At 41.1% G+C, this 26211-nt stretch overlaps 1 protein-coding gene across 7 annotated transcripts in view; it reads right to left on the bottom strand.

Annotated features, from left to right (window-relative positions):
* Positions 1 to 26211, bottom strand: part of Itgav (integrin subunit alpha V) — an 81580-nt gene that overhangs the window by 32089 nt on the left and 23280 nt on the right. For 4 of the 7 annotated variants that reach the window (XR_015682791.1, XR_015682792.1, NM_001398692.1 and 1 more), the window contains 10 exon segments: positions 24384 to 24498; positions 20126 to 20187; positions 17799 to 17844; positions 15534 to 15659; positions 14757 to 14801; positions 13884 to 13927; positions 13413 to 13469; positions 12080 to 12132; positions 10973 to 11175; positions 119 to 310 (listed from right to left, as the gene is read on the bottom strand). Coding sequence is in view for 4 of the 7 variants with exons in the window: in NM_001398692.1 (NP_001385621.1) it covers positions 119 to 310; positions 10973 to 11175; positions 12080 to 12132; positions 13413 to 13469; positions 13884 to 13927; positions 14757 to 14801; positions 15534 to 15659; positions 17799 to 17844; positions 20126 to 20187; positions 24384 to 24498 (943 nt within the window). In the remaining 3 variants the exon portion in view is untranslated. 7 annotated transcript variants of the gene reach the window in all.

The raw sequence follows: 26211 nt of genomic DNA, 5'->3' as shown, positions 1-26211 counted from the left end.
GGCTGTTTAAAGTCTTCATCGGTGTTTAAACATTAAATGGGGTGGTGGGCAAGAAAAGAATAATTAATACCTTGGGGACTGAAAAAGCCCAGAGTGACACACGTTTATAGAAAAGTACCTGGATATCCATTTCTATCTACATCTGTAGCTCCCTTCATTGAATAGCCAAAGCTTGGGGGCATGCTCTGAGCGGCCCACTGCCCCTGCAGGATTTGAGATGGCACCGAATTCAAGCCTGTGGATCTTCCATTGAAGATATAAACAAGTCCCTTTTTATCTTCGCCACCATATGGAGCAGCAATTGCAATGTCTGTGGACAGGAGGGAACAAGGTGGAAGAGAAGAGAGAGAGAAGAGGAATAGTGAATTAGGAAAGTGGGCAGGGATGGCCAGAAGAGAGACTCTGTTACCATTCTTCACACAGCGCATCTGTTAACTGTTCACTTGAAGTTCTGCAGAACAACAGTCTAAGCTGTAACAGGGGAACAAGCTGTAATCCCAACCCTCAAGAGACTGACGGGGGAGGAGTCTAAGCCTGGCTGCAGAGTGAGACTCTCTGAAGACGACAGAAAACCAAAGGGGCAATCAACTTCAAAGAGATTCAAGAAGAACTCTGCAAAAGTGACATTAATTTAGAGGCAGGTGCCCTGCATCTCACCTTGGACAAGAGACTTCAGATTTATGAACCTAAAATGCTTCATCTTCCATTACATATGCGGATGGGGACACATGAAAACACTCATCTAAAGTTCATGTTGACCCCTCCTTCGAAGTCATTTGTGAGTTTTATCTTACATAATTAAAATCTAGTTCATAAATTTCAAAGCACTGACTTCTTCATTTTGTTCAATTTATACTGAAACAGCTTAAACATAAAATGTTTAATTCTTTTTTTTTAAAGATTTGTTTTTTATATATGTGAGTGGACTGTCACTGTCCTCAGACACATCAGAAGTGGGCATCAGATCCCATTAACGATGGTTGTGAGCCACCATGTGGTTGTTGGGATTTGAACTCAGGGCCTCTGGAAGAGCGGTCAGTGCTCTTAACCACTGAGCCATTCTCCCAGCTCCCCCCCCACCAAATTTTAATTCTTTAAAGCAATCCTATCTGACAGTAAATGGTCATGGTGGCTTAAAAATTAAGTATGCCAATTCCTCTTCTCTCTGATGCTAGCAGCCCAAACATGGATATCTCTTTACCAAATTGCTTCAATGTCCTTACTATGCCTTCTTGGTGACATCTCCTGACACACTAAACATGCCTGGATTGTGCATTCTGTCTATGAGACCATCAAGCCTGGAAGGATCTCAAGCACCATGGTAATTGCATTCTAGCGGCCTTTTAAAAAGAGTATTTCCGACCCGCGGATCCCGGCCCACAGCAGCTCTCTGCTCCCAGACCCGGTGAGAGAGAGACCCAACCGCCTGGTCAGGTGGGCACTCCTGAGGCTGCAGAGCAGAAGAGACCACCAACACTGCTCACCCCTGCCCACATCCCTGGCCCAAGAGGAAACTGTATAAGGCCTCTGGGCTCCCGTGGGGGAGGGCCCAGGAGCGGCAGGACCCCTGCGCCAGAGACACCGCCGGACCCTGAAGGAAACAGACCGGATTAACAGTTCTCTGCACCCAAATCCCGTGGGAGGGAGAGCTAAAACTTCAGAGAGGCAGACAGGCCTGGGAAACAGAAGAGACTGCTCCCTGCACACACATCTCGGACGCCAGAGGAAAAAGCCAAAGACCATCTGGAACCCTGGTGCACTGAAGCTCCCGGAAGGGGCGGCACAGGTCTTCCTGGTTGCTGCCGCTGCAGAGAGCCCCTGGACAGCACCCCACGAGCAAACCTGAGCCTCGGGACCACAGGTAAGACCAAATTTTCTGCTGCAAGAAAGCTGCCTGGTGAACTCAAGACACAGGCCCACAGGAACAGCTGAAGACCTGTAGAGAGGAAAAACTACACACCCGAAAGCAGAACACTCTGTCCCCATAACTGACTGAAAGAGAGGAAAACAGGTCTACAGCACTCCTGACACACAGGCTTATAGGACAGTCTAGCCACTGTCAGAAATAGCAAAACAAAGTAACACTAGAGATAATCTGATGGCGAGAGGCAAGCGCAGGAACCCAAGCAACAGAAACCAAGACTACATGCCATCATCGGAGCCCAATTCTCCCACCAAAACAAACATGGAATATCCAAACACACCAGAAAAGCAAGATCTAGTTTCAAAATCATATTTGATCATGATGCTGGAGGACTTAAAGAAAGACTTGAACACACTTAGGGAAGCACAGGAAAACATTAATAAACAAGTAAAAGCCTACAGAGAGGAATCGCAAAAATCCCTGAAAGAATTCCAGGAAAACACAATCAAACAGTTGAAGGAATTAAAAATGGAAATAGAAGCAATCAAGAAAGAACACATGGAAACAACCCTGGATATAGAAAACCAAAAGAAGAGACAAGGAGCTGTAGATACAAGCTTCACCAACAGAATACAAGAGATGGAAGAGAGAATCTCAGGAGCAGAAGATTCCATAGAAATCATTGACTCAACTGTCAAAGATAATGTAAAGCGGAAAAAGCTACTGGTCCAAAACATACAGGAAATCCAGGACTCAATGAGAAGATCAAACCTAAGGATAATAGGTATAGAAGAGAGTGAAGACTCCCAGCTCAAAGGACCAGTAAATATCTTCAACAAAATCATAGAAGAAAACTTCCCTAACCTAAAAAAAGAGATACCCATAGACATACAAGAAGCCTACAGAACTCCAAATAGATTGGACCAGAAAAGAAACACCTCCCGTCACATAATTGTCAAAACACCAAACGCACAAAATAAAGAAAGAATATTAAAAGCAGTAAGGGAAAAAGGTCAAGTAACATATAAAGGGAGACCTATCAGAATCACACCAGACTTCTCGCCAGAAACTATGAAGGCCAGAAGATCCTGGACTGATGTTATACAGACCCTAAGAGAACACAAATGCCAGCCCAGATTACTGTATCCAGCAAAACTCTCAATTAACATTGATGGAGAAACCAAGATATTCCATGACAAAACCAAATTTACACAATATCTTTCTACAAATCCAGCACTACAAAGGATAATAAATGGTAAAGCCCAACATAAGGAGGCAAGCTATACCCTAGAAGAAGCAAGAAACTAATCGTCTTGGCAACAAAACAAAGAGAATGAAAGCACACAAACATAACCTCACATCCAAATATGAATATAACGGGAAGCAATAATCACTATTCCTTAATATCTCTCAATATCAATGGCCTCAACTCCCCAATAAAAAGACATAGATTAACAAACTGGATACGCAACGAGGACCCTGCATTCTGCTGCCTACAGGAAACACACCTCAGAGACAAAGACAGACACTACCTCAGAGTGAAAGGCTGGAAAACAACTTTCCAAGCAAATGGTCAGAAGAAGCAAGCTGGAGTAGCCATTCTAATATCAAATAAAATCAATTTCCAACTAAAAGTCATCAAAAAAGATAAGGAAGGACACTTCATATTCATCAAAGGAAAAATCAACCAAGATGAACTCTCAATCCTAAATATCTATGCCCCAAATACAAGGGCACCTACATACGTAAAAGAAACCTTACTAAAGCTCAAAACACACATTGCACCTCACACAATAATAGTGGGAGATTTTAACACCCCACTCTCATCAATGGACAGATCATGGAAACAGAAATTAAACAGTGATGTAGACAGACTAAGAGAAGTCATGAGCCAAATGGACTTAACGGATATTTATAGAACATTCTATCCTAAAGCAAAAGGATATACCTTCTTCTCAGCTCCTCATGGTACTTTCTCCAAAATTGACCATATAATTGGTCAAAAAACGGGCCTCAACAGGTACAGAAAGATAGAAATAATCCCATGCGTGCTATCGGACCACCACGGCCTAAAACTGGTCTTCAATAACAATAAGGGAAGAATGCCCACATATACGTGGAAATTGAACAATGCTCTACTCAATGATAACCTGGTCAAGGAAGAAATAAAGAAAGAAATTAAAAACTTTTTAGAATTTAATGAAAATGAAGATACAACATACTCAAACTTATGGGACACAATGAAAGCTGTGCTAAGAGGGAAACTCATAGCGCTGAGTGCCTGCAGAAAGAAACAGGAAAGAGCATATGTCAGCAGCTTGACAGCACACCTAAAAGCTCTAGAACAAAAAGAAGCAAATACACCCAGGAGGAGTAGAAGGCAGGAAATAATCAAACTCAGAGCTGAAATCAACCAAGTAGAAACAAAAAGGACCATAGAAAGAATCAACAGAACCAAAAGTTGGTTCTTTGAGAAAATCAACAAGATAGATAAACCCTTAGCCAGACTAACGAGAGGACACAGAGAGTGTGTCCAAATTAACAAAATCAGAAATGAAAAGGGAGACATAACTACAGATTCGGAGGAAATTCAAAAAATCATCAGATCTTACTATAAAAACCTATATTCAACAAAATTTGAAAATCTTCAGGAAATGGACAATTTCCTAGACAGATACCAGGTATCGAAGTTAAATCAGGAACAGATAAACCAGTTAAACAACCCCATAACTCCTAAGGAAATAGAAGCAGTCATTAAAGGTCTCCCAACCAAAAAGAGCCCAGGTCCAGACGGGTTTAGTGCAGAATTCTATCAAACCTTCATAGAAGACCTCATACCAATATTATCCAAACTATTCCACAAAATTGAAACAGATGGAGCCCTACCGAATTCCTTCTACGAAGCCACAATTACTCTTATACCTAAACCACACAAAGACACAACAAAGAAAGAGACCTTCAGACCAATTTCCCTTATGAATATCGACGCAAAAATACTCAATAAAATTCTGGCAAACCGAATTCAAGAGCACATCAAAACAATCATCCACCATGATCAAGTAGGCTTCATCCCAGGCATGCAGGGATGGTTTAATATACGGAAAACCATCAACGTGATCCATTATATAAACAAACTGAAAGAACAGAACCACATGATCATTTCATTAGATGCTGAGAAAGCATTTGACAAAATTCAACACCCCTTCATGATAAAAGTCCTGGAAAGAATAGGAATTCAAGGCCCATACCTAAACATAGTAAAAGCCATATACAGCAAACCAGTTGCTAACATTAAACTAAATGGAGAGAAACTTGAAGCAATCCCACTAAAATCAGGGACTAGACAAGGCTGCCCACTCTCTCCCTACTTATTCAATATAGTTCTTGAAGTTCTAGCCAGAGCAATCAGACAACAAAAGGAGATCAAAGGGATACAGATCGGAAAAGAAGAGGTCAAAATATCACTATTTGCAGATGACATGATAGTATATTTAAGTGATCCCAAAAGTTCCACCAGAGAACTACTAAAGCTGATAAACAACTTCAGCAAAGTGGCTGGGTATAAAATTAACTCAAATAAATCAGTTGCCTTCCTCTATACAAAAGAGAAACAAGCCGAGAAAGAAATTAGGGAAACGACACCCTTCATAATAGACCCAAATAATATAAAGTACCTCGGTGTGATTTTAACCAAGCAAGTAAAAGATCTGTACAATAAGAACTTCAAGACACTGAGGAAAGAAATTGAAGAAGACCTCAGAAGATGGAAAGATCTCCCATGCTCATGGATTGGCAGGATTAATATGGTAAAAATGGCCATTTTACCAAAAGCAATCTACAGATTCAATGCAATCCCCATCAAAATACCAATCCAATTCTTCAAAGAGTTAGACAGAACAATTTGCAAATTCATCTGGAATAACAAAAAACCCAGGATAGCTAAAGCTATCCTCAACAATAAAAGGACTTCAGGGGGAATCACTATCCCTGAACTCAAGCAGTATTACAGAGCAATAGTGATAAAAACTGCATGGTATTGGTACAGAGACAGACAGATAGACCAATGGAATAGAATTGAAGACCCAGAAATGAACCCACACACCTATGGTCACTTGATTTTTGACAAAGGAGCCAAAACCATCCAATGGAAAAAAGATAGCATTTTCAGCAAATGGTGCTGGTTCAACTGGAGGGCAACATGTAGAAGAATGCAGATCGATCCATCCTTATCACCCTGTACAAAGCTTAAGTCCAAGTGGATCAAGGACCTCCACATCAAACCAGACACACTCAAACTAATAGAAGAAAAACTAGGGAAGCATCTGGAACACATGGGCACTGGAAAAAATTTCCTGAACAAAACACCAATGGCTTATGCTCTAAGATCAAGAATCGACAAATGGGATCTCATAAAACTGCAAAGCTTCTGTAAGGCAAAGGACACTGTGGTTAGGACAAAACGGCAACCAACAGATTGGGAAAAGATCTTTACCAATCCTACAACAGATAGAGGCCTTATTTCCAAAATATACAAAGAACTCAAGAAGTTAGACCGCAAGGAAACAAATAACCCTATTAAAAAATGGGGTTCAGAGCTAAACAAAGAATTCACAGCTGAGGAATGCCGAATGGCGGAGAAACACCTAAAGAAATGTTCAACATCTTTAGTCATAAGGGAAATGCAAATCAAAACAACCCTGAGATTTCACCTCACACCAGTGAGAATGGCTAAGATCAAAAACTCAGGTGACAGCAGATGCTGGCGAGGATGTGGAGAAAGAGGAACACTCCTCCATTGTTGGTGGGATTGCAGACTGGTAAAACCATTCTGGAAATCAGTCTGGAGGTTCCTCAGAAAATTGGACATTGAACTGCCTGAGGATCCAGCTATACCTCTCTTGGGCATATACCCAAAAGATGCCTCAACATATAAAAGAGACACGTGCTCCACTATGTTCATCGCAGCCTTATTTATAATAGCCAGAAAATGGAAAGAACCCAGATGCCCTTCAACAGAGGAATGGATACAGAAAATGTGGTACATCTACACAATGGAATATTACTCAGCTATCAAAAACAACGAGTTTATGAAATTCGTAGGCAAATGGTTGGAACTGGAAAATATCATCCTGAGTGAGCTAACCCAATCACAGAAAGACATACATGGTATGCACTCATTGATAAGTGGCTATTAGCCCAAATGCTTGAATTACCCTAGATCCCTAGAACAAACGAAACTCAAGACGGATGATCAAAATGTGAATGCTTCACTCCTTCTTTAAATGAGGAAAAAGAATACTCTTGGCAGGGAAGGGAGAGGCAAAGATTAAAACAGAGACTGAAGGAACACCCATTCAGAGCCTGCCCCACATGTGGCCCATACATATACAGCCACCCAATTAGACAAGATGGATGAAGCAAAGAAGTGCAGACCGACAGGAGCCGGATGTAGATCGCTCCTGAGAGACACAGCCAGAATACAGCAAATATAGAGGCGAATACCAGCAGCAAACCACTGAACTGAGAATAGGTCCCCCGTTGAAGGAATCAGAGAAAGAACTGGAAGAGCTTGAAGGGGCTCGAGACCCCAAAAGTACAACAATGCCAAGCAACCAGAGCTTCCAGGGACTAAGCCACTACCTAAAGACTATACATGGACTGACCCTGGACTCTGACCCCATAGGTAGCAATGAATATCCTAGTAAGAGCACCAGTGGAAGGGGAAGCCCTGGGTCCTGCTAAGACTGAACCCCCAGTGAACTAGTCTATGGGGGGAGGGCGGCAATGGGGGGAGGGTTGGGAGGGGAACACCCATAAGGAAGGGGAGGGGGGAGGGGGATGTTTGCCCGGAAACCGGGAAAGGGAATAACACTCGAAATGTATATAAGAAATACTCAAGTTAATAAAAAAAAAAAAATCAAAAAAAAAAAAAAAAAGAGTATTTCCTACATATACACACTCTATTGCATGCTGGGTCCATTTGTGTGGATGATTACCCTTTTGTTTGTTCTGTTTTGTTTTATTGGAGACAGGGTTTCTCTATGTACAGCTTCCTCTTGTAGACCAGGCTGGCTCAAACTCAGAGATCCACCTGCCTCTGCCTCCCAAGTCCTGGGACTAAAGGTATGCACCACCACTGCCTGGATAAGAATGTGTGTTGGTGATTAATCTCTTTGTTTCTTGGTGGTTTGCTTTGCTTTGGTTGAGACAGGGTATATAGCTTTGGCTGGCTGGAACTTTGAAGACCAGGCTGGCTGCACATTCACAGAGATCTGCTTACCTCTCCCTCCAGAACACTTGACGGAAAGGTGTGCACCATCACAGCAGCTTTAATTACCTCTGATTTTCAGCACTGAGGAGACTATCTGTAGCCACAAGCTCTAAGAATAGGTCACCCTTTGAAAATAGGTATTTGCATCATGTAAAATAGTTCCTTTAACCCTTTCTAAGTTTTAAAAAGATAATTCAAGTTGACATATGCATTAAGAAACTGATTGGGGTTGGAGAGATAGCTCAGTGGTTAAGAGTCCTGAATGCTCTTCCAGAGGTCCTGAGTTCAATTCCCAGCAACCACATGGTGGCTCACAACCATCTGTAATGAGATCTGATGCTCTCTACTGGTGTTTCTGAAGACAGCTATGGCATATTCATATAAATAAATTGATAAATAAATTTTTAAAAAGAAAATACTGATTAATTTCCCACCACAAGATGATTCTAGTCTGTGAGATTACTATCTCTTTCTAACCTCATCCATCATGCTGGCTGTAGTCTGTGAGGTTATTTAATATGAACTGTCTCTCGCTAACCCCATCAGGATTGCATACACAGTCACTGTCTCCCTCTCGGCTGCTGTCTGGAGCGGCTTGCACTGTCATGAACTCACTTACTTCTCCTTGGATTGCATTAATTCTCTTTAGGTTTCAACCCTTCCCTCTGTTTTGTTTTGTTAGGCAAAATGACAAAAACTTCCCGAGTCTACATAAAAATATGAAACCTGACTTATTGTTTTGTTCTCCATACCCATTTTGTTGTGCTTCGACTGTGAAGTCCCTCATCCCCAAGCTTGAACCCTTGGTCTCCAGCTAGTGGTGCTGACCTGGAGAGCTGTGGGACATCACAGAGGTGGACCCTAGCTGGGGGAAGTGGATTAGTGTTTCAGGGAGAGGAAGCAGGCTGTGCAGCCTTATAATATGGCCTCACTTCCTGTCAGTGTCTGCAACATGCCTGTAGGCACAAGAGACCAGGTACATTATGCTTCTGCTTCTACTGCTCTCAGAGTGTAAGCCAAGGAAAACCCTCCTTCCCTGCAGTGTTTTAAATATACTTGGCCAAGGCAGTGGCACTATTAGGAGATGTGGCATTTTGGAGTAGGTGTGGCCTTGTTGGAATAGGTGTGTGCCTGTGGTCACGGGCTTTAAGACCCACCCCTTGATCCCATACTGTCCTAACCACGTGAGAGCCAAACTTCTAGCAGCCTTTAGATCAAGATGTAGAACTCTCAGCTCTTCCTGCACCATGCCTGCCTGGATGCTGCCATGCTCACAACTTGATGATAATGAACTGAACCTCTGAACCTGTAAACCAGCCCCAATTAAATGTTGTCCTTATAAGAGTTGCCTTGGTCATGGTGCCGCTTCACAGAAGTAAAAGCCTAACTAAGACACTCCCTTAAGTTGCTTCATATCTGGTAACATCAACAAGTAACTAATTCACCTTTTGCTGATATCTAAGAGGGGTGGAGGACTGAAACAGGCATTCACTGTTATCAGAGCTGAATAAAATTAGATTGGAACTAGCAGGACAAAAGTGCATGTTTATATAAACATGGCTCAGGTAATCTTCCATTAAAGATTTACCATTCACAGTTTCCTAGACACCATCAACACCTCCTCAGGTATTTATCTCCAAACACTAAAACTTCTTTGTAAAAATCTTCGAAGATTCTTGCTGTTATTTATACATGCTGTCAAATAACATAACAAACATAAGAAAAGTAAGATGACAATACCCAGGAAATGTCTTTAAGGTGACTGGAATACCTCTGGAACAAAGCAACAGCACGTGTCTTAGCTGTTCCAGAAAGCCTGGGAGACAGAGCCCAGCTAAAATGACAGGGACCCAATAATTATATACAAGGTAGAAAAATCAAATACAGTTTTATTATCAGTAAGCAATGACCCACAGTGGTCTTTCCATAACTTATCATGAGCTTTATTCTACAGTTGAATGCTGTGTTCTTTGATGACAAAAAACAAAAGGCTGAAGACTACTTTAGGAAACAAAATATACCTTGGACTAGTATTCACTAAATCTGAAATCCTCTCCGGTTATTCTAGCTGGCCTGTGACTCACAGCTGTCCACAAGGCAGGAGTGGAGGCCTGTCCTTTCCACTGTCCAGTCAGAGTCTCCTGTGCTAGTGAATTTATCAAGCTCTCTTCTTAATGCTTTCTATTACATGTGCGGGGCACACCCAAATATATAGCTGGTTAGACAAACAAACCAACAGTTCTTCTCTCCTTACTATTCCTTTACAAAAATCTTAAACCTATACTTTATGTATCTAATTTTTAATCTGTATTTCAGGCTTTGGAAAAGAGCTGTGTAGTAAAAGTCAACTTTTTTTTAAAGATATCTGTAACTACTGGAATATAGTAGCACAAAACAGAATGAGCACAAGCCATTTACAAGTCCCCACGAAAAGACATGCGATCTCCCTCCAAGGTTTTGCTATAAAGCTGCAACTATAAAAACAGCAGTGGAAGCTCACACCTGAGGTGGGCATTCAGTCATTATTGCTTTGACAATGGGCCTGGGAGCTAGTTTTTCACTTGGAACCAAAGGGACAGTAGAGGGCGCTGCCAGGCAGCAGGATGCAGAGGGCTCCTCTCAGAATTTAATCGTCTGGCACTCTAGCTCATGAATGCCGAGTTTTGAAAATTCTTTTGCTCATTTTAAAGGAAAAAAAACCAGCAATCTATTTTTAAATTTGGTGTCAGTGATGTGCTCCCTCATCTCCTTCTGGGGAGGAGGTTTGCACCTAAGAGCTCCTATCCCCGACATTTTAGGACTTCCTCAGGTGGCACAGAAAGGCCCTTGGATCTTACCATTGAAGCCATCCTGGTCCAGGTCTCCCAAAGGAGCTATGGCACTTCCAAATCTGGCAAAAACCTCAAACCCGTTCAGCTTTGTAGTCTGGAAGTCTCCCGACGCTCTCTGTAGAGACACTGAGACCTGGCCGACCTCCTGGAGTTTTCCATCAGAACCTCGGTCCATGAACAGAGGGGCTCCAATAAACACATCTGCATAACTGCAAGAAGAGAACATCCTCACACACAAGGTCGAATCCTATCTCACAGTCATCATTCTCACAGTCTTCTACTTTACTCTTTGGGTGTTTTTTATTTGGTTGGGTATTAGGTTGGTTTGTCTTTCTGAGACAGGGTTTCTCTGTGTAGCCCTGGTGTCCTGGAACTTCTTCTGTAGATCAGGCAAGCCTCAAACTCTCAGAGGTCCACCTGATTCTGCTAGGGTTAAAGGGGTCCCCATCCTTCTTCTGTGGTTGTGTCCCATGTGTGTGCCTGGCACCCTCAGATGGCAGAAAGGGGCACTGGATCCCTTAGAACTAGATTTAAGATGGCCATGAGCCACCAAGTGGGTGCTGAGACTAGAACTCAAGTCCTCTGCAGGACAAGCAGTGCTCTTACCCACTGAGCACTCCTTTTTCTTACTCAATCTCCATTTCCTAGCCCTTTGCAAACCTCTTAAGACTACATGGCTCAATGACTGGTCATTCATAAAATTACATTGTCCTAACTTAAGACAGTGGTTCTCAAACTATTGGTCTTAACTTCCATAGAGGCAGAATATTAGATATCCTTAATATCAGCTACTTACACTATGATTCATAACAGTAGCAAACATAGTTATGAAGTAGCAATGAAATAATTTTATGGTTGGGGTCACCACCACATGAGGAAGTGTATTCAAGGGTCATAGCATTAGGAATATTGAGAAACACTGTGTTAGAGCTATTTCCAAACTTAGGACCAACTCAAGGGTTTCCTCATATTTATGATTAGGGAGCATCAAACTGTTTTCTTAAAGTGACAGGAAGGAGACAATGAAACAGAAGAAACACTGTTTATAGTTTTAGTCAAGCACTTATAAACACAGAGGAAAATGGTTTCTGGAAACATTTTTTTAAAACTTACTCATCCCCATTAATGTCAGTAGCAGCTACAGAAAATCCAAAATATGCAGCCATCTGAAGAAGGAGATGGAACAAAACATTCACATTTCATACAGCCAGATGAACATTTATAATAACATTCAAATCTCATAGAAAGGCTAATTTCTTTCTCTGTGCATGTAAGGTTTCAATCTAACGTCTTCTTATCTGTTTTACTAAGACAATGGCCACCCATTAGTGAAGCTTTTTATTTTTCTAGATTTATAAGCAACACACATTTCATATTCGCCACTGTAGAGCTCCACCATGAGGCATCTCATCCCTTCCTCCTCTCTCAGTGCTTAAATTAGCAGAGCCAGGGAAGAAGGCTCCAGCCTAGATACAAAACTGCCCACTGTGGAACTTCTCCAATTTGTAGCCTAATTCCCTGAGACACACAAACAAGAATATTACAAAGTATCTATACTCACTCCTAATGGGTTGTACTAAACTGAAGAACTTATATTTTGCAGTGCAGCTATGTATATTCTGTCAATAATACAAACATCTGTGTTGTACTTTTGGCATCTAATAAAACTAAAACATATAAGTCATCTTTTTCTTGACTTTCTTTTCTTTTCTTTCCTTTATGGGGTTTTTGAGATGGGGTTTCTCTGTGTAGCCCTGGCTGTCCTGGAACTCACTCTATACACCAGGCTGCCCTCAAACTCACAGACTCACCTGGCACTGCCTCCCTAGTGCTGGAATTAAAGGCTTCGTAGGTTATTCTTTAAGGAAACTTTGATGATATTAAGGAAATTTTTTATGCTTTTGCGAATGTACAATTCTACTTTTATTTTTTAAAAAACAGCAAACAAAAACAAGATATAACACACAAAGACAAAAGGATTTGGTAAACCAAAATATTTTGTTTAAAAAACAAAGGTATAAAATATCTATAATCAGGTGAGCAGTAGTGGTGACGCCTTCAGTGCCAGCATTCAAGAAGCAGAGGAGGGTGGATCTGAGTTTGAGGTTAGCCTGGTCTACATAGTGAGCTTCAGGACAGTCAGGACTATACAGAGAAACCTTGTCTCGGAAAAACAAAAACAAACAAACAAACAAAAACTAAAGCTCTGTCATAATGCTATTTGTAGCTTTGCATGTATGGACCCATTAAACTATTTCCGCAAAATGCTGACTGACACAAGTAAGATACAAAGAACCGTGGCTTTCTTCCTACAGACTTGGGGGGGTGAGGGGGAGACTTCTGCAGCGTGTGTCAGACTGCTCCGCACTACTCAGCAGATGACTTCTGTATTTTCATGTTCTTTTCAGTGAATTTTCAAAACTGGGTGTGGGTTTTAGTAGCATACCTGTTCACCAGTAAAATTGTGTAATGAAGACATGTTTTTCCCATCATAAATATAAACCTGTGTAGGAAAACAAGAGCAAATGAAATATTTAAAATTAGTGCTAGCTACAGATGAAGGGTGGTGGTATATGAACACGTCTGTGGAGATATGTGCACGGGGAAGGGAAAGGGTGCTTGTGCGCATGCGTGTGTATGTGCGTGCGTGCGTGCGTGCGTGCGTGCGTGCGTGCGTCCTTACTTGAGACAGTCTCTTTCTAACCCTGGAACTCATTCGCTTGTATGATGACTAACTAGTGAGCAGCAGGGGTCTGCCTGTGTCCACACCCTAACCCGCAGCACCAGGGTCACAGTGGATGGGCCTGTACTCAGATGCTCTCCGTGATCCAAATAGAGGTCCTCTCTTTTGAGATGTCTTCTAACCATCTCCCCAGCCCTTTCCCCCTTATGTTTAAAACCACCTTTTTCATCCTACCATTCCCAAAGTCCTTGCTGCTCTTGGAACTCCAGAAACAAAATCTGTGAGGGAGGAAGAAAAACTTAATTACACTCATTTTTAAGACAAACACTGGAATTTCCAGATGTAGGTACTCTGTCAGAGAGCTTTAACTTTTATGAATCCAGTAGAAAACAAATTAGAGGTCTTTTAAAATCAATGTTGGATGTAAAGCAACCTACCTTGCCTTTTAAACTATAAAAATCGTAATTTGCAAGTCATAAAAACATTTCTAAGAACTCAATTATGCCAGGAGTGGTGGCACACACCTCTAATACCAACACTCGGTAGGCAGAGGCAGGAGGATCTCGGTGGAGGCAGGCAGATTAAGTTTGACGCCAGCCTGGTTTACAGAGTGAGTTCAAGGACAGCCAGGAAATCAAATACATGCAAGTAAGCCCTCAAATGTCTCGCCATCTTATTAAACAGGAACAGAAAAATCGAGGGGGAAAAAAAAAAGCTATGTTTATGGTAGGGAAAAACAGTACGAAGCTGAAATGAGACTGTGGTTGGGGCCAGAAGCAAGACCTAAGTTAAGTCCAGGATTGCTACACTGACTTGAGGAGCCAGGCGAGGAGGAAGGAGGACCAGCTTGCTCCCAGGGTATACCCGCACGCCACACCAACCCGGAAGAGGAAAAGCCTCCCACCCATACAGAATGTTCCAGGGCCTCCAGGCCCACAGCAGCAGTTCTGCCAGGCAGAAGTCGTCCCCTCAACCCCCATTCCCACCCTTTCACACTTTCTTCCTTCTGTATTTTCCACAGCAAAAGTTGCAAAGTGCTGGGCTCCCCAGATCTGAGTTTCCAATGCTTGTTTGGAGAGCACGAAGGGTAACCCAAGTTCTTCCTACCTTCAATGCCGTCACCATTGAAGTCTCCCACGGCCACAGAGTAACCTAGACAGGAATGAAAGGTGAGAACACTGTGATTCTCTTCAAAATATTTGAAGCTTCTTTCTCATTTAGGGGTAAAGAGTTCACATACCGATTCACAAGTTTAAAGTGAATCGGTCCAAAAAGGGCATCCGTATTAGAAAGCTAAGACAAGGAGTGTTAAAGACAGGGAAGTCTGCAGTCTGACCAAAAGGCAGAAGGAATAACGGATTCTCTCGGTCACCAAGTCCTCCCTCTGTGGTGTGACTTGGTTCCATAAATAACAAAGAAATTTAAAGAGTGAGAACAACACTGATGTATTCTCAGACCAAAACCTGTGTCTAAACACTCAGTAGTCCAAACGCCTAGGCAGTGACTCGGCACAGTGGGCAAGCAGCTTGAGCCCTGCAGCTCATCATCATTCCTTCCAAAGTGGGCACGGGAAAGGGTGTACTCTACAGACGAGTCCGGGTTACATAAGCAGCACAAAGCAAACACAGACAACACCCGGAGCACGGGAGTGACATTTCAAGGTTACTTTTTATTACTAGCCCTGTACAAATCAGTACTTTCTTCAGTTTTAATTGCTGAATTAGAGTGTAACCTACATGTTCAACACCCATTCGATGCTGTACGCTTATTCGATGCTTTTAAAAAATTTAATCTACTTCACCTAGTGATTTTTTTTCCCTTAAAGTAGTATATGCAAAATTATAGGGCAGCCATACCAAAACTCTATATTTTGTGTTTACCTACCCAAATAACTGTCATCAAAAATTGCTTGTGCAGTCCGTGTGGCTAGTTGGTTATTATATTTGATGCTGTAGACATTTGGGTCATATTTAGATATGATTTCTGCCACTTGATCCGAAATGAGCTGACCTGTGGTGGAAGGAAGACAGGCATGAGTAAAACAGACCTCTCCGGGGAACTTCAAAGCACAAATAATAGGTGGTGCCTTCGTGAACAAAAATCCCGCTAGACATTATTACTTTCGGTGTTTTGTTTCATTTTGTTGATTGTAGTATGGGGTCTCACTATGTAGTTCAGGCTGGTCTCGGGCTCTCAATTCTTCTGCCTTGGCTCTGAGGGCTGGGCTTCCTAATGTTCACCACCAATCCTGACTAGACATTACTGCTTCTAATTATTAGTCTCAAGTAACCCTCGACTACCAAAAAAAAAAAAAAAAAAAAAAAGCTCGTGTAAAATAATCCTCTGTGAATCGAGCCTTTTAACTGTACATTGCAGGCCAGTTATATAAACATGATATCAATACATCATAGAAGAGGTGTCTTAAATAAGTTAGTAGGATACTGAGAATCACAAAATCTAGCTTCGTTCATAGTCATGTGGAAGAAATACCCAACTGAACTCGATTAGCTCCACTAGCAGGTTAAGGCGTGCTTAGTAAGAAGAAAACCAAAGCCGAGCTTGCCAGCCGTGTTTGATCTCCCCTGACCTGGGAGTGCAGGTGAAGCCCCACCGGCAGGTAAGTACTCCATCAGTACGTGGTACACTCCACGCTATAAATGGAAGCTGTCAGAGCCACTCTGCCGAAAAGAGAGCAGCATCCCTTACTTCCTCATCTGCACTCTTTCGAGCGCTGTGTTTGTTTTACAGCAGTAAACTGCAATCAAAACTTCCATGAGCATCACTTCCTACGAGCTGCAGAACTGACCGAATGCACACTTTTCTGTCTTAGCGAGTGCACCTCTCAGAGTGGCCCGGGGATTGATGCCTGGTGTTTCTAGATGCCTTCTCAACTTTTCAGTTATTCTTATTTCTCACTGACCCCCTTCCCTTTTCCTGCAGCAAATATTTCTCTTTTTATCTCTTTCTAGGCATCGAATGAAAGCACAGAGTTTCTCAGAAAGCCTCCTACGGAAAATCAGAGTGAAAGAAGTAAAATTCAAAGTTAAAAAGATTTTCAACTAGATACAGTCATGTCCTTTCTAGTGCTTCCAAACAAAGACCCATCTTAGACTGGGCTGCTAAGAAAGGGGAGTTATGACCTTATGAACAGCTTTCTCTAACAGAAACTAAACAAGTGGCATATTAACTACATAAATGTGTATCTCACTAAACAAACTGAGACACTTTCCATTTTAGTCTGGATACATTGTATACGGTGTCTTATATACATTTTATCTACTGCATGATTTCTCTTTTTTTCACTCCCTCCCTCAAAATGTCAGCCATGAGATGGTTAATATAGTAAGACTTTTCTAGAATGGATGGATAGTGTTTTACTTTTATCAACCACCAATTTAATTACTTCTTAAAAGTTAAGTTGGGTTTTTATGTGTCTGTTTTGAACTCTTAGAGATCTGCCAAACTCTGCCTCGTGAGTGCTGGGATTAAAGATGTGTACCACTATGTCCAGTTAAGATCTTCTAACTTTAAAGTCCTCTTGAGGGCAGGGATGGGGAAGATTAAAGCAATCATTTGGGTATGCTAATGAGCAATTTAAAACATCTAGCTATCAGAAGGCTATACTTGCTAATGTATATGTCATGGCCTCTGGAGTATAAAAATAAAATATATGGTCTGGAGAGATGGCTCAGTGGTTAAAAGCACTGACTGCTCTTCCAGAGGTCCTGAGTTCAAAGCCCAACAACCACATGGTGGCTCACAACAATGTATAATGGAATCTGATGCTCTCTCCTGGTGTGTCAAAAGACAGCTACAGTGTACTCATATAAATAAAATAAGTAAATATTTAAAAAAATAAATAAAATAAAATACAAACCACTTACCAAAAGAAGAAAAACAAAACTAACAACCTTTTTTTTAAAAAATAATTGTACATTTACTTTAAATTTACCTTTAAAACTGTTGTTTTCTACCTGAAATATATGCACATTTAATATACACCATAGAAAACACATCAAATTAGTTCCTAAAAATATTGTATATCAGATTATTTATGTACTTAAATTACATTTTCTATTTCATTTTTAATTTGAAATATGTCATGGGCATGTGAGTAGCCAAGTATCCAGTTGAAAAATATGAACTTACCCTGCCAATAAAAGCTGCCGGGACCTCCAAGAAGTACTCTGTCGGCCTAGAGCAAATCACAGAACAGAAGGACGATGCTTACAATGAGCATGGACACCGCAACCAGTGCTCTAAGCAGTACAGGTATTCGTGCACAGACATAGTACAATCAAATCACAAGCTGTTGCCTCAGCTAGCTCGGTTTCAGTACAATGCAGCAACTCTTCTAAGAGGAAGTAAGAAGGATTTTAACACCTTCATTTAACATGGAAAACATTTAAGTACTGGTGGAAATATTATTTGGTTGCAATAAGACAAAGGTGGCTAACCTCCTGTAGTAGATTTACAACTACTTAAGATAAATTTTCTAATGATCACTAAGAAATGTTCTGCTAAAGAAAAACTATTTCTGGGCTGGGGATTTAGCTCAGTGGTAGAGCGCTTACCTAGGAAGCGCAAGGCCCTGGGTTCGGTCCCCAGCTCCGAAAAAAAAGAACCAAAAAAAAAAAAAAAAGAAAAAGAAAAACTATTTCAGTTTCTCACAAACCTAAAGATATGTGGCTTCAGAGGGGAAATTTCAGTAAGGACACCAGCATGTTTTAAATCCATCACAAACTGTAAGGGTTTAATTCAAGGTATTTTGTTTGTACATGATGGTATCTTGGAATTTTTTTCTTGATAGAGGCAAGATATTTTTCTCCCCAAATACACATATGACTTTACATTCCACATTTATTGCTGCTATTGTTGCTGTGGGTGTTTTTACTTTGAAGCAGGGTCTCCCTGTGTAGCCAGGGTATCTGGGAACTTGTAATCCCTCTGCCTCAGCTTCCTCAGAGCTGGGATCATGGTATGTGCCACCTCCCAGTGCCAGGGAGTTCTAGTTTTAATCAATGCACTTTTGCAACTACTCCCAAGAGGGATTAAATATTATCATCTTGATATCCAAAACATTTAGACAGCTGAGAGGAAAAAAAGATGCTGAAATAAAAACAGAAAAACCATAAAGAAGTATATTTAAGAAAGTTTGTCTTTAAAAATGCTGATGAAATTTTTATTTAGATAGATTAAAAACTATTGAGTTTGAAGAGCATGTCAGTTTAATTAAAATTAGAATCCTGCTCATGAGATTTTCCACCATGATTAAACTGCCTCAGCTTGGCACCTACAGATAAGAAACAGATGGCAAACAGATTCAATTCTCAGCTTTTATGCAATTAAACTAATTTTGTAAGAAAAAAAACAAAAAAACCTATTAATAGCTTTTGTGAAACAACAAACAAAACTTTTATAGTCTATAAATTTCCATAAGTGGAAATTTCATGTGTGTGTGTGTGTGTGTGTGTGTGTGTGTGTGTGTGTGTGTGTGAATATGTTTATGTGGATGTGTATATGCAGACGTTGTGAGTGTGTGTATCTGTGTGTATGTGTGTGAATGTGTTTGTGGATGTGTGTAGGTGGATGTTGTGAGTGTGTGTATCTGTGTGTATCTGTGGATGTGTGTGAATGTGTTTGTGAATGTGTGTAGGTGGATGTTGTGAGTATGTGTATGTGTGTGTATCTGTGTATGAGTGTGAATGTGTTTGTAAATGTGTGTATGCAGATGTGAGTGTGTGGAGTGTGTGTGTATGTGTGAATGTGTTTGTGAATGTGTGTACATGGATATTGTGAGTGTGTGATGTGTGTGTATCTGTGTGTGTGTGTGAATGTGTTTGTGGATGTGTGGATATTGTGAGTGTGTATCTGTGTGTGTGTGAATGTGTTTGTGGATGTGTGGATATTGTGAGTGTGTATCTGTGTGTGTGTGTGTGAATGTGTTTGTGGATGTGTGGATGTAGATGTTGTGAGTGTATATATGTGTGTATCTGTGTATGTGTGTGAATGTTTGTGGATGTGTGGATGTGTATGTTGTGAGTGAGTGTGTATCTGTGTGTCTGTGTCATGTATGATGTAATTAGGGGAGTTGTACATATTAGAGGACAGATTACAGTCAGTTCATATGGACTCCAGGGATTGAACTCAAGTCATCAAGCTTGGCTGGCAAATGCCTTTACTGGCTAAGCCAGTCTCACCTGCCCTGGAAACTTCAATACCATCATAGTTACCTATCATTTACCAAGCAGATTTTCTACCCTCCCCATTCTCATTGTGCTATTTCGACATTTTAAATAAGCAATGTTTATGAAGAAGGGAATATTATAAGTCAAAGAATATCAGAATGAACAGACCACTTCATACTTTTTCATTAAAATACGGTAATTATTGAAAAGCTGAAGTAAGGAGCATGTAATTTTAAAACCAGTTGAGCCAGTAAAGAAGATCTGAATCTATCTTAAATGGGAACTTACTTTAGTAAAATCAATGCTGAATCCTCCTTGACAAAATCCCTGTCCATCAGCATCAATATTTTCTAAAATAAAAAGATTGGAAATATACACAAACCCCAAAACAAGCAAATAACACAAACAAAGCACAAAATAAACCTGCTGTTGTTAACCCAAGGTTTCTGTGAACCACTCATTCAGGCCCCTGGTTATTGTTAAACCAGCTCCCGTGTACATCAGGGCCATCTGCTCTCAGATCCCAAACAGACACTGCTGTGTAGAGCATGTGGGCCCGACACCAAGGGCCAGAAAGATCAGCTAAGATCCAATTTTTTCTTTAGACAGAATTCCACTATGTTATCCATACTGGTCTCAAATGCTGGATCCCCCTTTATCTGCTTTTCAAGTGCTAGGATTAAGGCGCGTGTCACCGCAGCTGGACTAAACTACTCTTTTCAATCACGACTCACAGAAAGATTATAGCTTGAATCACATCAAACATTGAAAATACACAAAATAAATACATAACTTAAAGTCTCACAAAATAGCATGAGGTGCAATGCACTATAATGTATATTCTGTATTCAATTATATCTTGGTTTTTGAAAAAAATACCATTAATATCCATCAAGCCTTCATCTGCAAATTTAAGCCTTCTATCTGAACTGCGTCCTTCCTATTACCTTACAGTTGCTATGTCTTTGCTAAGTTATCAGGAAAAACAGCAAAGACACCCATACAGTCTTAATATAGTTCCTATGTATACATTTCACAGATGATGATAAAACTTAAAACTAAAAAACTAGCAGAGGTGTGGAGGGGATGGCACACACCTTTAAATCTCAGCACTTGGGAGGCAGAGGCAGGGGGATCTTTGTGAGTATGAGGCCAATCTGGTTACACAGTGAGTTCCAAGATAACCAGAGCTATGTCAAGAGACCCTATCACAAAAACAACAAAAACAAAAACAAAAGCAAAAACAAAACAAACACACAGCAACCTAAACAAAACTATAACACAGTGAAGAATTTCAGAAAATTGCAAAGTCTAAACTTAATGTCTGAGGGGTAAGCTATACAAGTATTCTTGCAGCTGTCCTTGTAAGAACTGATTAAGTCTTTAAACATGACTCTCAAGTGTCCTCCAACCGGAGCAGTCAATAATTTGCCTTTCTGTTAATTACTCTTTTTGGTTTGTTTATTTTCTGTATATCTTAGAAAAAACGACTGATTCTGATCTATGTAACTGATCAATTAATTTAAACTAATTTCAATCATGAGCAATACTACACCAAAATAGAGGTGTTTTTTTAAATTCTTTATCAGATGCCATCTTTTAGTTAGCAAAAATTTTGTTCCCTGGCATTGCAAATATATCATAAGTTACTCCCACTCGGGCCACTCAAGTACAGAAATCAAAAATAGTTCATTTTAATCATAACGTCAAATTTCTAAGAATTTGGGGGGTGGGGGGAGTCAAACAATCCCTTCCAAACTTAGAACCCAAATTTAAAATCTGGGAACTGCCCCGAGATTACACAATAAAATATTTTCTGTTTTAAGAAAATGGCCACAAAAGGGTAACACTACTCTAGCGTAAATTTTTCCAACCAAGAGGGAATAGGAAAGTGAGGGCCGGGGTTTCCAGTGTCTGCTGAATCATACCAAGGAACAGTAACCTTGACACCACCATGCATTTCCTTCCTTCAGGCTGCCTCTGGGCAAAGCTCTTAAGCCGTTTATGAAGACACGCTTTTTTTCATTTGTACTATGCAACTATCTGCTTTATTTGGTTTCCTGAGATATCCCATTGGAAATACAACTTCTTTAAGATTTCCTTGACAGGCACATACTAAACCAGGTGCTTCTGACAATTCAAAAACTCTCTGAATACAACAACTTAGTTCAGTGTTTATCTCCACTGATGACCAATGCTTCTCCCGCTTGTCAAGCCTGGAAATATTATGACAACTAGTGATTGGGACAGCAAGGTCACAAGCGTGCATTAAGCACTTACCGGAAGCTATTCACTTAGCGTTTTCTTTTTGAGGCTCAGAACCATCTTTGGAGAGACGTGATTATTAGTCATCGTCTGTACAGAAGGCTAGTGCTAGGGGCATTAACTGACTTCTAATAGTTGACCGGCTGACTATGGGCCTGAACACTACTGAGCTGTGCTATCTCCATCAGCAGCCTGACGGTCACTGTCTGAGTAAGGAAAAAGCAGAAGAAAAAACTAGAAGCTTTAACTATCCAAATATGGCTATCAAAATTAGAGCCCAGGAGCAATGGGCTTAGTGGGAGCACAGCGTTGAAGGAGTCTCCACAGTGTGTGACTCAGGCAGTTTTTCAACAGAGGTGCATCTGGCTAGTGCTTAAGGCCAAGTATGGTCATGGACACTGACCATTAAAAACCATGAACAACCATGCACAGTAAAGGGGAACTGGGAAAGAGGGGCGAGGCTCTTTGTGCAGGCTGTACACAGAGATCATGTTAAAAACAAAAATCAGTGAATCAGCAGTCAACCAAACAACAACTACCAAAAAAAAAAAGCCATCCCCAGCACATGCAAGCACAAACCAGCACCAGGCAGGCAAAGTTACAAAGAGGTCAGCATGCAGCCTCACAAAACTGGAATCATCCTGCTCTGGACTGTACAGTTTACTGAAGTGTGAATGAACACAAAGTATCAAATGGTGCCGGGAGGAGGGGAAAGAGGGGAAACTTACCTACGAAAGAAGAATGTTTAAAAAGAAACAGAAAAGAAAAACATAAACAGTTCCTCGGAAAGGCTTGTTCAGAACCAGTCTTTTACTAATGATGAAGTGAGGGCTCAGCCTGTGGCGACGGGGATTACCCAGCGCTCCAGGTTCAGGTCACTATCAGGGGAATCTGAGGCTGTGGCCCAGGTTTTCAGGCTCCACTACTCCTCTGGGTAAGTCGCTGGTATGTCCTATGTCAAAGGTCTGACCAGGTAGCATGTGCTATAGCCTAGTGTGCTAAGACAGGCATTGCTCTGTCCGTGTGTTTTATGATACTTTTCTTTGAGATGTTTTACTTAGACCAGATTCCGTAAACCTTTTCTGAAGAGATCCAGGCGTTTAAGTACTTCAAGAAACAGGGGAGTCACATACCGTGTCAGCTCCAGAATGATTCAACTTTCTAGGCAGTGGATAAACAAATGGGTGTGGCTAGATTCCCATAAAAAGGTACTTGTAAAGGCAGGTTTGCAAATCACAGACCACTATAGTTAGAATGTTATGTAACTTAGGAAATAAGGCTTCATTACTTCGTAAGTTTTATGTCTGAAGCAAACAATGGAAGCATGGATGTGTCGCTAGAATGTTCTTTCCAGACGCAGTTGAAATGGAAAGCATATTCTCTGGTTTGTAAAGCAAGGAAAGCATATTCTCTGGGATCTGACAGATTTAAAGGTCTGGAGGTGAAACTGCTTACCATGCATGAGACCTGAGTTCCACATCTAGCACCAAAAAAGAAAAAAAAGGGGGCAACCTGGGTTCAAATTCTTATTTGACCATTCGGTGCCATGGACTATAGGGAGGAGAACGCTCCACCTGTCCCGAGTCTCTGTTTCTGCATTTCTCAAGTGAGTATTACTTTCATTGGCTTTTCAACTAACATTGGAGAAGAGCCTGAGGCTGTCAGGATAATCAACAGACACGTGGGCTTTTCACTACTGTTAGTTGAAATTCCAATGAAAGCAAAGCCTGGCAAATTCAGACTGAAGAGACCTAAACGCTATCTTCACGGTCATTTGTAAACTCTGGCTCACGAAAATATCTTTTCAAATTTACTTTTAACATCATTATTCACCTACAACTGTGACCCTCAAAATTCAGGGTCCAACGGCATGACCACCTACAACTGTGACCCTCAAACTTCAGGGTCCAACGGCATGACCTCATAGAGACGGATGAAAATGTAGGCTCCAGGCCTGATCTAGCGACTCGGAATCTTTAACTGTGATGCCCATTTCTCCTTGAGAGAAGTTTACACGAACGTCTTTTCACTAGCCGTGACTGGGCATAACTTATTTCCAAGATTAGATATTAATTATCGCAAATCAGGGATGACCAAACTGAGTTCTCAGAAACAATAAGCATCACATTTGTAATTTCTTTGTATGAGCAGAATTAGTCCATTCTGCTCTGTCTGCCGCACGATGTCTACACAATTTGTCATACAGGCATGCACATGCATCCCACACAAAAACTAGGCTCCTGGGGTTTCTGTCTAAGAGATGGTGCAGGCTTTCACGTACTTGACCTGCATGGAGCATACTCAACGGTCTTTGTGCCATCCTGAAGAAAGCAGGTTCCAACTGGCTCTCTCTCCTGCTTCATCTCAGTCCTCCAGTGGTACAATGGAGCACAGGCCTAAAAAACAAAGGATTAGTCCATGATACAAGAATCCTCTGAAAAATTAACAATCCTAATATCTAGGCTAACTCAGAATATGAGAGCACTAAACATTGAAAAATTCAAACCCAGCCTCTGCTTTATCATGGGAGTAAATAAAGATTCTAAAAGAGTGTTTGCTTGTTTTCTTCAGATTCTCTGTCACTTCAGAGTTTTCCCGGTTCAATAAGAAGTAGATGTTTCTGAAGACTATAGTCAGAGCTCCCGTTTCCTGTGTTCAGAAGTCAGCAAAGCTCTTACTTCAAGAAGCATTATTTCTAGATGCTGAGCTGAAGGTCACAGCCTTAGTCACCTTCTGAACTAAATCACACCCTCATGCTTGTAGGAGATACCCCCAAACTATACAGCAAGTAATAATAGCAAAAAGCAAAAGTACCCTGTAGCGCTTCTCCTGCGTACTTTCCAAATACACTGTGAACTTTCCGAAGATTTGATTTCAATGTCTCATACATGCAATCAAATAACAAGTGCTTTAATAGCACATAAAACGTGCACAAATTTAACCATTTAAGTTGCTAGATGGAAGCATAATTCTACAATAACTTTCCAACAGAAATCCTGACCTTGGCTATTTCATATCCACTCTGGTGAAACTAAAGGCAGGAGCCATTGCCCTTCTGCGTGTCCTTGATGGCAGGCGGGTGAGCAGTGTGTCCTGCTTGGTTTTGAGTCACCAATCTGTCTGCCTCACATATCCCATCTCACACCTAGCTTTCCACTCTAAGATTAACACTTGACATGTCCTATAGATCCCACTGAACCCTCAACCCTTTAGCAGAGCTTTCCTTAGCACTTCATTATCATATTTGGTTTTTTTTTTTTTTTCGGAGCTGGGGACCGAACCCAGGGCCTTGCACTTGCTAGGCAAGTGCTCTACCACTGAGCCAAATCCCCAACCTATCATATTTGTTTTTAAATGTTAGTAAAAATGAAGTAATTACAGAAGACTCTCTGAGAAAATGAAATTGAACGAAAGGAGATGGCGGAATAAAAACTGAGAAAACGCACTCCAGGTAGAAGGGAATAACACTGGGTACTGCTAGAAATTACCTGGGATACAGGAGAAATAAACCTCCAAATGAGTGTCATTAAAATATTTAAGATGGACTGAGGTAACAGAAACACAGCTATACCTTTGTGCTGGCTAATTTTTATGTCATCTTGACACAAGCTAGAGTCATTTTGGAAGAGGGAACCACAACTGGGAAAAAAAGGAAAAAAAATGCCCTTACTAAATTAGAATATGGGGCATTTTCATCACTGTCACTGATGTGGGAGGACACAGCTCACTCTGGACGGAGCCACCCCTGGGCTGGAGATCCTGAGTGCTACAAAAAAAACCAGGCTGAGCAAGCCATGATGGCCAGCGAGTAAGCAGCAGCCCTCCATGGCTTCTGCTTCATGTCCTGCCTCTAGTTCTTACGCTGACTTCCTCAGATGGTAGACTATCAAGTGGAACTGTAAACTGAAATAAACCTTCTTAAGTAGCTTTTGGTCATGGTGTTTTTATCTCAGCCATAGAAACCCTAACTACAATGAACCTGATTTGGGTGGTGTTTATGTGCCTGTTTGGTTGAATTCAGGGATAGAAAGCCGTTCTGCTGTTTTCATCAAGAGGAGAAACGTTGATTCCCTTAAGTCTTGCTCTGCAGAACAGGCTGCAGCTGAGGC

The sequence above is a fragment of the Rattus norvegicus genome, chromosome 3, assembly GCF_021556685.1.
Source record: "Rattus norvegicus strain SHRSP/BbbUtx chromosome 3, alternate assembly SHRSP_T2T, whole genome shotgun sequence".
NCBI lineage: Eukaryota > Metazoa > Chordata > Mammalia > Rodentia > Muridae > Rattus > Rattus norvegicus.
This window is presented reverse-complemented; position numbering and strand designations above follow the sequence as displayed.